The sequence below is a fragment of the Oncorhynchus keta genome, chromosome 10 (assembly GCF_023373465.1).
Source record: "Oncorhynchus keta strain PuntledgeMale-10-30-2019 chromosome 10, Oket_V2, whole genome shotgun sequence".
NCBI lineage: Eukaryota > Metazoa > Chordata > Actinopteri > Salmoniformes > Salmonidae > Oncorhynchus > Oncorhynchus keta.
The window spans coordinates 33,597,777-33,615,064 of NC_068430.1; the positions used below are offsets into that span (position 1 = coordinate 33,597,777).

The 17,288-nt window shown below is 44.1% G+C and overlaps 1 protein-coding gene across 1 annotated transcript; it reads left to right on the plus strand.

Annotated features, from left to right (window-relative positions):
* Positions 1-379: 379 nt before the first annotated feature.
* Positions 380-6,371, plus strand: LOC118388548 (G-protein coupled receptor 61-like). The gene is made up of 2 exons (XM_035777738.1): positions 380-754; positions 2,675-6,371. Exon 2 carries the CDS (start codon positions 2,880-2,882, stop codon positions 4,266-4,268), a length of 1,389 nt encoding a protein of 462 aa, XP_035633631.1. The 5' UTR covers positions 380-754; positions 2,675-2,879; the 3' UTR covers positions 4,269-6,371.
* The last annotated feature ends 10,917 nt before the right edge of the window (positions 6,372-17,288 follow it).

Genomic DNA, 17,288 nt, shown 5'->3' on the forward strand with positions numbered 1-17,288 from the left:
TTTATGGGCATGTGGGTATGTGTCATAGAGGTGTGTTTGAATGAGATTGACAAACCATGAGAGAGGTGACACAACAAAAGGTCACCTGGAGGTCAAGAGGTCAAAGACTCTGGGCTAAGTTCTTTGTGTAATGGAGCGTTTATGGGGAAAAAAAATCACATTTTTATTTTGTCCTGAGAAACAAAACAAAAACCCAACATCTACATAAGCCATTCTGTTTTTCTCTATTTATCTCCATTAATTTAACACTTAACCCTCTGTATGCAAAATAAAAATGATAGCCAAACTTCAGGGGCACTAAGACCCAGCAGAGAGAGTGGCTCTGGTCCTATGCCTGTGCCTCTGCCTCCCTCTCCATCTCTGCAGTCACTGTGTGTGAGTGTGCAAGAGAGAGGGAGAGAGTGAGTTTATATGTGTGTGAGTGTGCGGTTTACATTAGCAAGTAGAGGGAGACAACATTTGCTCCTTTTCTTTTTTCTCTCTCTCATCCCCTTAAATCTATCACTGTCAACACAGCTACCCTCATCCGGAAAATAACCGAAAGACGAGGCAAAGGCAGAGGAGGAGAAGAAGAGCAGTCTGATAAAGAAGGGGAGTGCCATAGCAGTAGTCAGCACCATACACAACGCATGCGGCTGACTGATGTCTATCCTGCATCCCAGCACTGAGAGCTAACCAACCAGCTTAATATCCTTAAAAGAACAGAGCAGAACAGACAGCAGGCTACATCATCACAAAACCTGCCCTGATCCAGGTACACTGTGGGTCTCTGTCCCTCTCTCTGTCCCTCTCTCTCTTTATTTGTAGTTCTATCTTCCTCCTCTAGTCCTCCTTGAATGTTGAATATATTATGTGATCCAGTCTTGATACTGTAACATGGTGTTGTAATGTTGGGCATGGGTTGGTCCCTTTAGACTGGGAATGTAATAGATGTGTTGTCCCAATATGCACTTGCAGAGTACACAGCACTGGAAAAGGGTGCCTTTAGAATGACACTCAATCCTATGTATTCCTGCCCTTTCCCTTCTTCTTCCTCCTCCTCTTTATCCTTGTCCTTCCCATCCTCCTCATCCCCCACTCCAATACAATGATAATTGCTTTTCTTACATACTCTGGGACTCTCAACAATATCACATACAGTTTAGGCCTATGTCTGGTCTTGATATGTGCTGTAGGTCTGGTCTTGATATGTGCTGTAGGTCTGGTTTTGATATGTGCTGTAGGTCTGGTCTTGATATGTGCTGTAGGTCTGCTAGCACATATCAAGACCAGACCTAGGCCTAAACTGTATGTGATATTGTTTAGAAAAAAGAGCCCAGGGTACGGAAGAAAAGCAATTATCATTGTATTGGAGTGGGGGATGAGGAGGATGGGAAGGAAGAAGATAAAGAGGAGGAGGAGGAAGAAGATGAGATACATGAGATACTGTGTCAGGAAGTACGACTGTGCTAAATGGATACGATCAGAATTATTAGGCTACAACTCAACGTAACCACAAACTTAGAAGACAACCAGAATAACAAGAATATTAAATTCATGAATCAAATCAAAGTGTATTGGTCGGTTTTAGTAGCAGGTTTCATAGATGAGGGCTGTGGGTGTGGCCAAAGTTGACAGGTGTGCTTGAGTTGAGTCTGTCACTCAACAGTCAAAGTGGGGGGATTGCACAATGAGGGACTTCAATTAAGTGCACCGGGCTATGGCCCGTGACGTGAACGGGCTAAAGCGGTGAGGGAGGAATGCCCTTCTCAAATCTAACAGTAATCTGTACTGCTCTGTTATGTTGTCAACAAGGCAGGCAGCACGCTGCATCATTCAGAAACATTTTCAATTAAATATATGTTTTAAAATTCAAACAAATTTTCATTGGGAAAGCTGATAAAGCTTTATTATCAAAGCAATCACCCTTGCATGTGAAAACACAGAATCCTATTAATTACTCCACATGCTTAACCTAGGCCTACATCACTTTTGTTTTGAGACAACTTCGCCGTCGGCCCACACGGGGCACCTGACTCAAGCCCAGGAGGCAGCCCGGTTCCAAAATTAATGCAATCAATGCTAACCCGGTTCAACCGGGGTAGGCCTGGAACATTAATCAAATAAAAATAGTGCACTTTTCTGACAATGGAAGACTCTAATGCACCATCATATGTTGCTGTATAAATCGATTGGAACTTCCACTGGGAGGTTTATTTGGGGAAAATAGTGTTTATAAAACACTACAGGGACATTGTGGCTTGACACTAAACAGGAGCCATAAAGCCATGGGTGTGGTTTACTCTCTTATTCAATCTCAAAATGTTGCATAGTGGTTCAATTTACACAATACACACAGTCCTCAACATGTTGAAAACACATTGCAAAATGTCCTCTCCTTTAATCAGGAATGAATTAAGAATTAGTCCCTTCAAACACTGGTTTTGGATTAATGTATTGCCTTTGGATTAGTTTCTCACAGATTTGAGTTGATAAGAATTTTACAAACTGTCACCCTAATGAATTAATCTTAAAATAATACTGGTTGCCATAGAGCTATGACAGAGTTTGTGTTAGGATTATCTCATAAAACCATGTCCATCTGCAGAAAAACAGTTACATTGTTCTATTGTCCTGTGTCAGCCATTGTGAATTGCAGTAGCTAATGTCCTTCATCCTACTTCTCTGTTCCTAGGAGAAGGCCTGCATTTCTGAGGAGGTTATTAAGGGAGGTTGAGCATTCCCAGGATGACCCAGGCTCACAGGCCCCTTTTACAGAGCTGCTGTTATCTGACCTCCTCCCAAACTGGGCCTCTGGTTCCTGGCCCTGCTCCCTGGCTGTGAAGGATGGGTGATGGGCCTGTGATTGACACCCTCTGTCTACCTTGTCCCGCCATCCGATGGAGCCATTGTGGAACTCCTCCCTCCCCTTCTCACAGCCCATGCCCAACACCTCAGCCTCTGAGTCACCTGAGAGCGGGGCTTTGTCCCAGTCACTAGCACTGCTCGCCATGCTGCTCATGGACCTGCTGGCCGTGGTGGGCAACGGGGCCGTAATGGCTGTCATCGCCAAGGCCCCACAGCTCCGTAAGTTTGCCTTTGTCTTCCACCTGTGCCTGGTGGACCTGCTGGCAGCCCTGGTGCTGATGCCCCTAGGCATGCTCTCAGGCAGGGCCTTCTTTGGCGAAGCCCTGTGCCGGAGCTACCTCTTCCTTAGTGTGTGCCTGGTCACCGCCGCCATCCTCTCCATCTCAGCCATCAACGTGGAGCGCTACTACTACATCATCCACCCCATGCGCTACGAGGTGAAGATGACCCTGGGCCTGGTGGCCTCAGTCCTGGTGGGGATATGGGTCAAAGCCCTGGCCATGTCAGCCCTGCCTCTGCTGGCCTGGGCCTTACAGGGCGGGAGGACTCCTTTTCTGGAGGGTGTTGGAGTTGGGGGAGGGGGTGAGGGTGTCACCTCACCCCCAGCTCAGAGTCACAGGCGCTGCTCCTTGCACTGGACGGGGGGTGGGTCGAACCGCATGGCCTTCATGGTCCTGTTCACGTTGGTGTACTTTCTGTGCCCGCTGCTGGTCATCCTGGTGGTGTACTGCAGTATGTTCAAGGTGGCGCGGGTTGCGGCAATGCATCATGGGCCTCTGCCCACCTGGATGGACACGCCCCGCCGCCGGCGCTCCGAGTCGCTCAGCAGCCGCTCCACCATGGTGACCAGCTCAGGAACAGGCACGGGGACAGGGATGGGGCGCGACACCCCTCACCGCACATTCGGAGGGGGCAAGGCGGCAGCAGTTTTAGCAGCAGTGGGAGGACAGTTCCTGTGCTGCTGGTTGCCCTACTTCTCCTTCCATCTGTACTCAGCTCTGGCCTCTAGCCCTCCAGCCACGCTGGCCCCCCTGGAGGAGGTCGTCACGTGGATTGGCTACTTCTGCTTCACCTCCAACCCTTTTTTCTACGGTTGTCTGAACCGGCAGATCCGCGAGGAGCTTGGAAAGCATGTGCCTTGCCTGTTCCGCCGGGCGACAGAAGAGGAGGACCGACTGCCCAGCCGTGAGGGATCCATAGAGGAGAATTTCCTGCAGTTCCTCCAGGGCACTGGCTGCAACCTAGATCCCCAGGACTCCCACAGCACCTCCAGCCCCAAGGGAGAGGCCTGCCGGCCCCTGGCCCAGCCCCCTCAACCCATTCCCATCGACTTCCGCATCCCAGGACAGATTGCAGAGGAGACCTCAGAATTCCTTGAGCATCACCAGATTAAAAACAACCATATCCTATCAGACAGTTAGGTTTTGTATTTATTTGATGTAAAAACCAACACAAAAAGTTACTTGGATGACAATCACCACAGTAACATAACCACACTCTGGTTTACGTCACAGAGTATTACTATACAATGTTTTGATATTTTCTTTTTGATTATATTATTCTTAAAACTCAAAAGTTGTGCAATGGGAAATTGACTGAGATTTTTGTGGAGTCTGTATTGTCCTGGATCACTTTTTGCAGCTTCACTTTCCATTCTGTAAATGCTGTAATGTTATGGAATTGATCTTCTTTGAGTAATGTTTCCATTGGAATCATTTGCTGGGAAAGGGTTGTGGCATTTTTGGGAGAAAGACAAAATGGCACAACTGTAGCTGCAGGGAACAGGCTAATATTGCCAGTGATGCCGATATTGGTGTTGTTTGTTAGAATGAGTTTTAAAGATGTAATTCTTTACATACATTTTTTCCCCCACAACGCATTGATAGGGCCAGTATGTTATTAATACAGATATCTCGGTAACACTTTATTTGGATAGTCCATTTGTAGCTCTACAGACTATATACAGACTATCAGTAACATTTAAAGTAGCTATCTACTAACCCTAACTCTTATCCTAACCCTTAGCCTAACCTTAAACCTTATTCTACACCTAACCCTAACCGTATCCTTAGCAAGCAGTTGCTTATCAACAGATAGTTTGTTGATAGTATGACCAGACTATCCAAGTAAAGTGTGACTATTATCTCTTCTGAGAATTTCCTTTTGGATTTCAAACCAAACAAGCCCTTGAGCAAAGAGGATATAGATGACTTTCCTTCTATTAGCATACCTTAAACCATATCAGGATCTATGACTTTCAGAAGGCTTCCACAAATAATGTATCTAATATTTAATACTGGCAGATCAATTACTTTTTGAGGAACTGATTTATGACAGCTTATTTATTTAAGCTGCAGAACAAAGACACCAATGTTGGAGTGCAGGAAGTCATGTTTGAAAATATGAAGTTTTCCTAATCACTTTACCTCTGTAAAATATCATGACACGGATGTATAGTAGACAGTGAGTGAGTGGTCACCATGTCTCTACGATAAAGATAAGTTGTGCCTTTTAGAGATGATGACAGAGCTACTGTACCGTAATTGTGCCCTGGTTCTGAAGAGGATGGTAGGGTAGGGTATGAAGTAAGAAGTACCATGGATCAGCCACCTGTTGTTGACAGGTAAACCTCTGGGCAGATACCCCCTCTATCTGGTGCTTTTCCTGAACACATCATCTGTGTTTTCCCATAAGCAGACCAGGTTTGTTGTGACCACAGTGAGAATGTAGGCAATCTTTTCTTAACTCCTCCTAAACTACTTCTGGTCTGTCAGAAAAGTACATTTATGTCTCATCTATCTACCATTTAGATAGTACAGTACCCCTCAAATTGACATGGGAATGTGTTCAGTACATTGGCGGACGTTCAGTTAAGGCAGGAGTATTTTTGTTAACTGATGCACTACATTACATTTCTATACAATTAAGATTTTGACAGATGTCGTTCTACAAATGTAGCTGTGTTTTAGGTTTGATTTAAAAAACTAATAGTGAGTTCAACTTAAGCATTTAATTATTGCAAATTATTTATTATTATTAGGTATTATTGATTACTGTATCTTTTGTGATTAATTAACAAAAGACAATGGTGTATTCAAATGGTATACAGTAACTGTCTTTTCAGTGTGTGTTGATTAGCTGTGGAGCAACAGTTTGGAGAATATAATAAACCTAATTATATTTAACAGTCCTGCTCCTCAGGGTTCTCTACCTCAGATACAAGATTGATTTCATTTGAAGGTCAGCACGCAATGTACCGATAGAAAAGATATTGTGTAAGTCATGCCACATATTTTTTACTCTATGCTCCCTGGGTTGCTTTCCTTCGGCAGCTGGACAAGGCTTTGTCTGAGAGGCTTGATATGACGCCTGCTTTACGTCTGCTCTCTCTGGTGTCACATTGTGAGGGAATTTAGAGTCGTTTGAGTTGTCCAGAACAGTACTGGACACTTTGAGGTATCATCAGCCCTGTGAAACCATAGACGGTTAACGCAAGAGTACAAAATTAAACATTTTCTTTCTGGCTTCTGACTCATTTATAGATTGTTTTAACAAATAAATGTATGACATCTTTCTATTTGGTACTTTATGTTTGAATGTGTGCAGGTCTACTGTTAACCTCATCTCTATTTCCATAAGCTTGTTAGGAATCATAGATCTATGTGATGAAATGCTGGATGAAAGACAAGATGAAGATGATTGTAATTTTAGAGGATTTAACAGACCTGTGCACAAGTGAGAGTGGTGTGATACATAGAAGAGCTCACAACAATCTGCCCCTCCAAGGACAGGAAGCTTATTAAATACCATCCTATCTCTGTTCGTTCTCTAAACATTGATCAAGGTTGCTGTTGAGACTACTTGGGTCAGTGTGAATTGTATATTAGCCATCTCTGTCATTTGGGAGTCACCTGCAGTACCGGGATTTACTTTATGGTAACTCCTAACCTCAGAGAGGTCACTAAGGTTCAGACTTAAAGTGGGCCCAGGAATGTAGTTCTTAACAAGCTGCTGGGTGGAGGGATACTTGGATCGCTCTGTTCCACCCACTCGCTCATCTTTTTCTATACTGTATATGGTTGGTGCCCCTCATTGCTTCGATATACCATTTAAAGAGGGGGAGATATGCAGTTAAAATACTCTAACCTCGGGGCAACATTTCAACTTCAAAGCCAGTAATCTGACCTTCAGGTAAAAGAAAACAGAAAAACAGTCACCATCGTGCCGATGGATACGTTCACATTTCACTCATTATATTTTGAGAGTGATGGATAGACAGTGTGGAGGACAGGGTTTACCAGCATAGGACAAATAGATACTGTTGAAATAATCAGCAGTAACACAATTCACAGTGTAGGAAAGAATATATTATTATTTAGTTGCAATTAACACGAGAGTGAACGCATCAAATAAAGAGTAGAGTGAACTTCAATGGATAAATCTGATTCTATTGAAGAAGTGTAATACTATGCATGAGATGCCCTGTAGTTTTTTTTACCACTCTCTTGCTGCTGTGTGAACATACTACATTTATGTTGAAAGGCCTCGCATCACACCTAATCCTCAGCAAAGGGCCTCAGTCAACCCACCCCCAGCTTCTCCAGGCTCTGCCATTCCCATGGCAACATATAACCACTGACATTTCTCAGTAGTGGGGGTGGTGGGAGGAGCTTCTCCTGTTGGAATCGTTCACAAGACCTGATCTCTTCACAACCACCAATGGCTAGAGTTCTACATGAAAGCACATTCAGGTTTTGTTGGTTACAATTGTCATTAGTTGTTTGCACTGTACGCACAGTGGTAAGCATAATGGATGTTCAAAAAATAGTAAACGAGTCCAGCTACCCACATGAAAAAATGCTACAGTTTACTACAGAATTCTATAGTAAACTGTAGTATACTATACTACTTACTATAGAATATCGTAGAACAGTTGAAGTCGGAAGTTTACATACACTTATGTCATGACTTTGGCCTGGGGAAAGGGTTATGACAGTCATAAATACCTCTTCCCCCCTTTTTCCTCTCTCTAACCTACTGATGTTACATTTGCAAAACCATTGGTTAACATAGAGATTCTGGGAACATCAGAAGGGGGGGAATTAACTATATTCTGGTAATCTGACCAACTGAACATATGCGGTGGTACTTAATGAATATGATGTCAGTTTCGGTTGTCATCTGAGACATTGTCATCAATGATAAGATTACATAAAATTGGAACGGAAATGGCACCACACCAAACTGGAAGTCTTCTGACTGGCTTGGAAAGACAGTACCGTGCAGTATCGAAGAGCCCTTACTGCTGCTCGATCATCCTATTTTTCCAACTTAATTGAGGAAAATAAGAACAATGTGAAATGTCTTTTTGATACTGTCGCAAAGCTAACTAAAAAGCAGCATTCCCCAAGTGAGGATGGCTTTCGCTTCAGCAGTAATAAATGAATTAACTTCTTTGAGGAAAAGATCATGATTATTAGAAAGCAAATTACGGACTCCTCTTTAAATCTGCGTATTCCTTCAAAGCTCAGCTGTCCTGAGTCTGCACAACTCTACCACGACCTAGGATCAAGAGAGACACTCAAGTGTCTTGGTACTATATCCCTTGACACAATGATGAAAATAATCATGGCCTCTAAACCTTCAAGCTGCATACTGGACCCTATTCCAACTAAATTACTAAAAGAGCTGCTTCCTGTGCTTGGCCCTCAAATGTTGAACATAATAAACGTCTCTCTATCCACCGGATGTGTACCAAACTCACTAAAAATGGAAGTAATAAAGCCTCTCTTGAAAAAGCCTAAGCATGACCCAGACAATATAAAAAACTATTGGCCTATATCGAATCTTCCATTCCTAGAAAGGGCTGTTGCGCAGCAACTCACTGCCTTCCTGAAGACAAACAACATATACGAAATGCTTCAGTCTGGTTTTAGACCCCATCATAGCATTGAGACTGCACTTGTGAAGGTGGTAAATGACCTTTTAATGGCATCAGACCGAGGCTCTGCATCTGTCCTCGTGCTCCTAGACCTTAGTGCTGCTTTTGATACCATCGATCACCACATTCTTTTGGAGAGATTGGAAAACTTCTTGCCTGGTTTAGATCTTATCTGTTGGAAAGATATCAGTTTGTGAATGGCTTGTCCTCTGACAAATCAACTGTAAATTTCGGTGTTCCTCAAGGTTCCGTTTTAGGACCACTATTGTTTTCACTATCTATTTTACCTCTTGGGGATCTCATTCAAAAACATAACGTTAACTTTCACTGTTATGCGGATGACACACAGCTGTACATTTCAATGAAACATGGTGAAGCCCCAAAATTGCCCTCACTAGAAGCCTGTGTTTCAGACATAAGGAAGTGGATGGCTGCAAATGTTCTACTTTTAAACTCGGACAAAACAGAGATGATTGTTCTAGGTCCCAAGAAACAAAGAGATCTTCTGTTGAATCTGACAATTAATCTTAATGGTTGTACAGTCGTCTCAAATAAAACTGTGAAAGACCTCGGCGTTACTCTGGACCCTGATCTCTCTTTTGACGAACATATCAAGACTGTTTCAAGGACAGCTTTTTTCCATCTACGTAACATTGCAAAAATCAGAAACTTTCTGTCTACAAATGATGCAGAAAAATTAATCCATGCTTTTGTTACTTCTAGGTTAGACTACTGCAATGCTCTACTTTCAGGCTAAATAAACTTCAGTTAGTGCTAAATACGGCTGCTAGAATCCTGACTAGAACCAAAAAATGTGATCATATTACTCCAGTGCTAGCCTCCCTACACTGGCTTCCTGTCAAGGCAAGGCCTGATGTCAAGGTTTTACTGCTAACCTACAAAGCATTACATGGGCTTGCTCCTACCTATCTCTCTGATTTGGTCCTGCCATACATACCTACACGTACGCTATGGTCACAAGACGCAGGCCTCCTAATTGTCCCTCGAATTTCTAAGCAAACAGCTGGAGGCAGGGCTTTCTCCTATAGAGCTCCATTTTTATGGAATGGTCTGCCTACCCATGTGAGAGACGCAAACTCGGTCTCAACCTTTAACCTTTACTGAAGACTCATCTCATCAGTGGGTCATTTGATTGAGTGTAGTCTGGCCCAGGAGTGTGAAGGTGAACGGAAAGCCTCTGGAGCAACGAACCGCCCTTGCTGTCTCTGCCTGGCCAGTTCCCCTCTCTCCACTGGGATTCTTTGCCTTAAACCCTATTACAGGGGCTGAGTCACTGGCTTTTCCGGTGCTCTTTCATGCCTTCCCTAGAAGGGGTACGTCACTTGAGTGGGTTGAGTCTCTGACGTGATCTTCCTGTCTGGGTTGACGCCCCCCCTTGGGTTGTGCCGTGGCGGAGATCTTTGTGGGCTATACTCGGCCTTGTCTCAGGATGGTAAGTTGGTGGTTGAAGATATCCCTCTAGTGGGATATCCGGCGCCGACAGAGATGGCCGCCTCGCTTCGCGTTCCTAGGAAACTATGCAGTTTTTTTTTATGTGTTATTTCTTACATTAGTACCCCAGGTCATCTTAGGTTTCATTACATACAGTCGAGAAGAACTACTGAATATAAGATCAGCGTCAACTCACCATCAGTACGACCAAGAATATGTTTTCCGCGACGCGGATCCTGTGTTCTGCCTTTCAAACAGGACAGCGGAATGGATCCCATGCTGCGACCCCAAAAAACGACTCCGAAAAAGAGGGAAACGAGGCGGTCTCCTGGTCAGACTCCGGAGACGGGCACACCGTGCACCACTCCCTAGCATTCTTCTTGCCAATGTCCAGTCTCTTGACAACAAGGTTGATGAAATCCGAGCAAGGGTAGCATTCCAGAGGAACATCAGAGACTGTAACGTTCTTTGTTTCACGGAAACATGGCTCACTGGAGAGACGCTACCCGATGCGGTGCAGCCAACGGGTTTCTCCACGCATCGCGCCGACAGAAACAGACATCTTTCTGGTAAGAAGAGGGGCGGGGGCATATGCCTTATGGCTAACGAGACATGGTGTGATGTAAGAAACATACAGGAACTCAAATCCTTCTGTTCACCTGATTTAGAATTCCTCACAATCAAATGTAGACCGCATTACCTACCAAGAGAATTCTCTTCGATTATAATCACAGCCATATATATCCCCCCCCCAAGCAGACACATCGATAGCTCTGAATAAACTTTATTTAACTCTTTGCAAACTGGAAACCATTTATCCGGAGGCTGCATTCATTGTTGCTGGGGATTTTAACAAGGCTAATCTGAAAACAAGACTCCCTAAATGTTATCAGCATATCGATTGCGCAACAAGGGGTGGAAAAACCTTGGATCATTGTTACTCTAACTTCCGCGATGCATATAAGGCCCTGCCCCGCCCCCCTTTTGGAAAAGCTGACCACGACTCCATTTTGTTGATCCCTGCCTACAGACAGAAACTAAAACCAGAGGCTCCCACGCTGAGGTCTGTCCAACGCTGGTCCGACCAAGCTGACTCCACACTCCAAGACTGCTTCCATCACGTGGACTGGGATATGTTTCGTTTTGCGTCAGTTAACAATATTGACGAATACACTGATTCGGTGTGCGAGTTCATTAGAACGTGCGTTGAAGAGGTCGTTCCCATAGCAACGATTAAAACATTCCCTAACCAGAAACCGTGGATTGATGGCAGCATTCGCGTGAAACTGAAAGCGCGAACCACTGCTTTTAATCAGGGCAAGGTGTCTGGTAACATGACCGAATACAAACAGTGCAGCTATTCCCTCCGCAAGGCTATCAAACAAGCTAAGCGTCAGTACAGAGACAAAGTAGAATCTCAATTCAACGGCTCAGACACAAGAGGCATGTGGCAGGGTCTACAGTCAATCACGGACTACAGGAAGAAATCCAACCCCGTCACGGACCAGGATGTCTTGCTCCCAGGCAGACTAAATACGTTTTTTGTCCGCTTCGAGGACAATACAGTGCCACTGACAAGGAACGGAAACGTGCGGTCTCTCCTTCACTGCAGCCGAGGTGAGTAAGACATTTAAACGTGTTAACCCTCGCAAGGCTACAGGCCCAGACGGCATCCCCAGCCGCGCCCTCAGAGCATGCGCAGACCAGCTGGCCGGTGTGTTTACGGACATATTCAATCAATCCCTATACCAGTCTGCTGTTCCCACATGCTTCAAGAGGGCCACCATTGTTCCTGTTCCCAAGAAAGCTAAGGTAACTGAGCTAAACGACTACCGCCCCGTAGCACTCACTTCTGTCATCATGAAGTGCTTTGAGAGACTAGTCAAGGACCATATCACCTCCACCCTACCTGACACCCTAGACCCACTCCAATTTGCTTACCGCCCAAATAGGTCCACAGACGATGCAATCTCAACCACACTGCACACTGCCCTAACCCATCTGGACAAGAGGAATACATATGTGAGAATGCTGTTCATCGACTACAGCTCGGCATTCAACACCATAGTACCCTCCAAGCTCGTCATCAAGCTCGAGACCCTGGGTCTCGACCCCGCCCTGTGCAACTGGGTACTGGACTTCCTGACGGGCCGCCCCCAGGTGGTGAGGGTAGGCAACAACATCTCCACCCCGCTGAACCTCAACACTGGGGCCCAACAAGGGTGCGTTCTGAGCCCTCTCCTGTACTCCCTGTTCACCCACGACTGCGTGGCCACGCACGCCTCCAACTCAATCATCAAGTTTGCGGACGACACAACAGTGGTAGGCTTGATTACCAACAACGACGAGACGGCCTACAGGGAGGAGGTGAGGGCCCTCGGAGTGTGGTGTCAGGAAAATAACCTCACACTCAACGTCAACAAAACTAAGGAGATGATTGTGGACTTCAGGAAACAGCAGAGGGAACACCTCCCTATCCACATTGATGGAACAGTAGTGGAGAGGGTAGCAAGTTTTAAGTTCCTCGGCATACACATCACAGACAAACTGAATTGGTCCACTCACACAGACAGCATCGTGAAGAAGGCGCAGCAGCGCCTCTTCAACCTCAGGAGGCTGAAGAAATTCAGCTTGTCACCAAAAGCACTCACAAACTTCTACAGATGCACAATCGAGAGCATCCTGGCGGGCTGTATCACCGCCTGGTACGGCAACTGCTCCGCCCTCAACCGTAAGGCTCTGCAGAGGGTAGTGAGGTCTGCACAACGCATCACCGGGAGCAAACTACCTGCCCTCCAGGACACCTACACCACCCGATGTTACAGGAAGGCCATAAAGATCATCAAGGACAACAACCACCCGAGCCACTGCCTGTTCACCCCGCTATCATCCAGAAGGCGAGGTCAGTACAGGTGCATCAAAGCTGGGACCGAGAGACTGAAAAACAGCTTCTATCTCAAGGCCATCAGACTGTTAAACAGCCACCACTAACATTGAGTGGCTGCTGCCAACACACTGACACTGACTCAACTCCAGCCACTTTAATAATGGGAATTGATGGGAAATGATGTAAATATATCACTAGCCACTTTAAACAATGCTACCTTATATAATGTTACTTACCATACATTATTCATCTCATATGCATACGTATATACTGTACTCTATATCATCGACTGCATCCTTATGTAATACATGTATCACTAGCCACTTTAACTATGCCACTTTGTTTACATACCCATCTCATATGTATATACTGTACTCGACACCATCTACTGTATCTTGCCTATGCTGCTCTGTACCATCACTCATTCATATATCGTTATGTACATATTCTTTATCCCCTTACACTGTGTATAAGACAGTAGTTTTGGAGTTGTTAGTTAGATTACTTGTTGGTTATTACTGCATTGTCGGAACTAGAAGCACAAGCATTTCGCTACACTCGCATTAACATCTGCTAACCATGTGTATGTGACAAATAAAATGTGATTTGATTTGGTGTGGGGGCTGTGATTTGGCAAAGTGGGTGGGGTTATATCGTTCCTGTTTGGCCCTGTCCGGGGGTATTATCGGATGGGGCCACAGTGTCTCCTGACCCCTCCTGTCTCAGCCTCCAGTATTTATGCTGCAGTAGTTTATGTGTCAGGGGGCTAGGGTCAGTTTGTTATATCTGGAGTACTTCTCCTGTCTTATCCGGTGTCCTGTGTGAATTTAAGTATGCTCTCCCTAATTCTCTCTTTCTTTCACTCTTTCGGAGGACCTGAGCCCTAGGACCATGCCTCAGGACTACCTGGCATGATGACTCTTTGCTGTCCCCAGTCCATCTGGCCGTGCTGCTGCTCCAGTTTCAACTGTTCTGCCTGTGGCTATGGAATCCTGACCTGTTCACCGGACGTGCTACCTGTCCCAGACCTATTATTTGACCATGCTGGTCATTTATGAACATTTGAACATCTTGGCCATATTCTGTTACAGCCAGAAGAGGACTGGCCACCCATCATGGCCTAGTTCCTCTCTAGGTTACTTCCTAGGTTTTTGCCTTTCTAGGGAGTTTTTCCTAGCCAACGTGCTTCAACACCTACATTGCTTGCTGTTTGGGGTTTTAGGCTGGGTTTCTGTACAGCACTTTGAGATATCAGCTGATGTACGAAGGGCTATATCATTACATTTGATTTGATCAACTCTACAGTGGAAAGTCTACACATCAGGGTTATCGGATTCACATGGAATTGTTGTTTAATTTAATTGTTTGAATATGAAATTATTTTTGATGGGATGAAATGTGACTTTAGCTTCTAAAATGTAAGATTTGGGTTTGCATAAGATAGGGCTCTGCTCAATCAGTGGCCCGCCCCTGTGAAGGGACATGGGCTATTCAACTTTTCAAACACGCCCTCCTATATAAGCCCTTGACGACAATATAACCTCCTGTTCCGAGAACGAAAGGACGATGTCAGAATGGTTCAGATAACAACTACAGAACGAAGCCAACGTCAGCGTGAGCTTTGGTTGCGAATGATATGAACTTTGAACTCTTATTCACTACAGAAGTGATACCTCCTAGCCGTTGAGTTAGCAACAGCCGCTGCAAACGAGGGTTAGGAAGGAACAGACAGAGTATTCCGTCTACCACACAACGACGTTACTACAACGTATTCAATTTACCAGCAGAGACATTCTTCAAAGGACAAAGGACTTGGTTGGTTAACACGGCCTTCCGTCTACCAATTTGTAAGTCGCTCTGGATAAGAGCGTCTGCTAAATGACTTAAATGTAATGTAATGTACCACCAACCTACCGAAGTGTAGCTCAGAGTAAATATTTATTGCATTTTCCTTTTCCAAATGGGCGGTAATTTTGAATGCATAAGATACTGTATTTACGATAGCACAGCTTCGCCCTTTGTTCCTCAGTATTCCCGCTCTTTCATTCTTTTGTGTAACCAGCTGTCATATCCGTTCCGCCCGCAAGGGACATTTTTCTTTATGACGTAATTTGTAATCAAGTTATGATTGTATATGTATGTATGTGTATGTGTAATTCTGTGTGATTAGTTAGGTATTTAGTAAATAAATAATTAAACCCAATTTTTTATTGCTGATTCAACTTGTTAGCCAGGGTTTGTGCAGATAACTAAGAATTTACAACTTTCAGATGAGACTGAATTAAGAGGACGATTAATATTGACTGCTATTGATGTAACATATTACTAGGTCTTTAAGAGTTTATTTGGAAGATAACAGCTCTATAAATATTATTTTGTGGTGCCCAACTCTCTAGTTAATTACATTTACATGATTAGCTCAATGAGGTAATATTAATTACGGAGAAATTATTTTATAGAATAGCATGTCATATCACTTAATCCGGCATAGCCAATGACACAACATTTAGGTTGGAGTCATTAAAACTTGTTTTTCAACCACTCCACAAACTTCTTTTTAACAAACTATAGTTTTGGCAAGTCGGTTAGGACATCTACTTTTTGCAATTGTTTACAGAGATTGTTTCACTTACAATTCACTGTATCACAATTCCAGTGGGTCAGAAGTTTACATACACTAAGTTGACTGTACCTTTAAACAGCTTGGAAAATTCCAGAAAATGATGTCATGGCTTTAGAAGCTTCTGATAGGCTAATTGACATAATTTGAGTCAATTGGAGGTGTACCTGTGGATGTATTACAAGGCCTACCTTCAAACTCAGTGCCTCTTTGCTTGACATCATGGGAAAATCAAAAGATATCAGCCAAGACCTTAGAAAAAAAATTGTAGACCTCCACAAGTCTGGTTAATTCTTTAGAACAATTTCCAAATGCCTGAAGGTACCACGTTCATCTGTACAAACAATAGTAAGTATAAACACCATGGGACCGCGCAACAGTCATACCACTCAGGAATGAGACATGTTGTGTCTCCTAGAGATGAACGTACTTTGGTGCGAAAAGTGCAAATCAATCCCAGAACAACAGCAAAGGACCTTGTGAAGATGCTGGAGGAAACAGGTACAAAAGCATCAATATCCACAGTAAAATGAGTTCTATATTGACATAACCTGAAAGGCCGCTCAGCAAGGAAGAAGCCATTGCTCCAAAACTGCCATAAAAAAAGCCAGACTACGGTTTGCAACTGCACATGGGGACAAAGATCATACTTTTTGGAGAAATGTCCTCTGGTCTGATGAAACAATAATAGAACTGTTTGGCCATAATGACCATCGTTATGTTTGGAGGAAAAAGGGGGATGCTTGCAAGCCGAAGAACACCATCCCAACCATGAAGCACGGGGGTGGCAGCATCATGTTGTGGGGGTGCTTTGCTGCAGGAGGGACTGGTGCACTTCACAAAATAGATGGCGTCATGAGGAAGTAAAATTAGTGGATATATTGAAGCAACATCTCAAGACACCAGTCAGGAAGTTAAAGCTTGGTCACAAATGAGTCTTCCAAATGGACAATGACCCCAAGCATACTTCCAAAGCTGTGGAAAAATGGCTTAAGGACAACAAAGTCAAGGTATTGGAGTGGTTATCACAAAGCCCTGACCTCAATCCTATAGAAAATGTGTGGGCAGAACTGAAAAAGCGTGGGCGAGCAAGGAGGCCTACAAACCTGACTCAGTTACACCAGCTTTGTCAGGAGGAATGGGCCAAAATTCACCCAACTTATTGTGGGAAGCATGTGGAAGGCTACCCGAAACGTTTGACCCAAGTTAAACAATGTAAAGGCAATGCTACCAAATGCTAATTGAGTGTATGTAAACTTCTGACCCACTGGGAATGTGATGAAAGAAATAAAAGCTGAAATAAATAATTCTCTCTACTATGATTCTGACATTTCACATTCTTAAAATAAAGTGGTGATCCAAACTGACCTAAGACAGGGGATTTGTACTAGGATTAAATGTCAGGAATTGTGAAAAACTGAGTATAAATGTAGTTGGCTAAGGTGTATGTAAACTTCCGACTTCAACTGTATACTGTAGAATACTATAGTAAATACTACAGCATTATCCGCACAAAAAACACTGTAGTAAATACTACAGTA

Bases quoted from the DNA above. Each gene is read 5' to 3' on its own strand.
- LOC118388548 (XM_035777738.1), top strand. From the start codon at position 2,880: ATGGAGCCATTGTGGAACTCCTCCCTCCCCTTCTCACAGCCCATGCCC.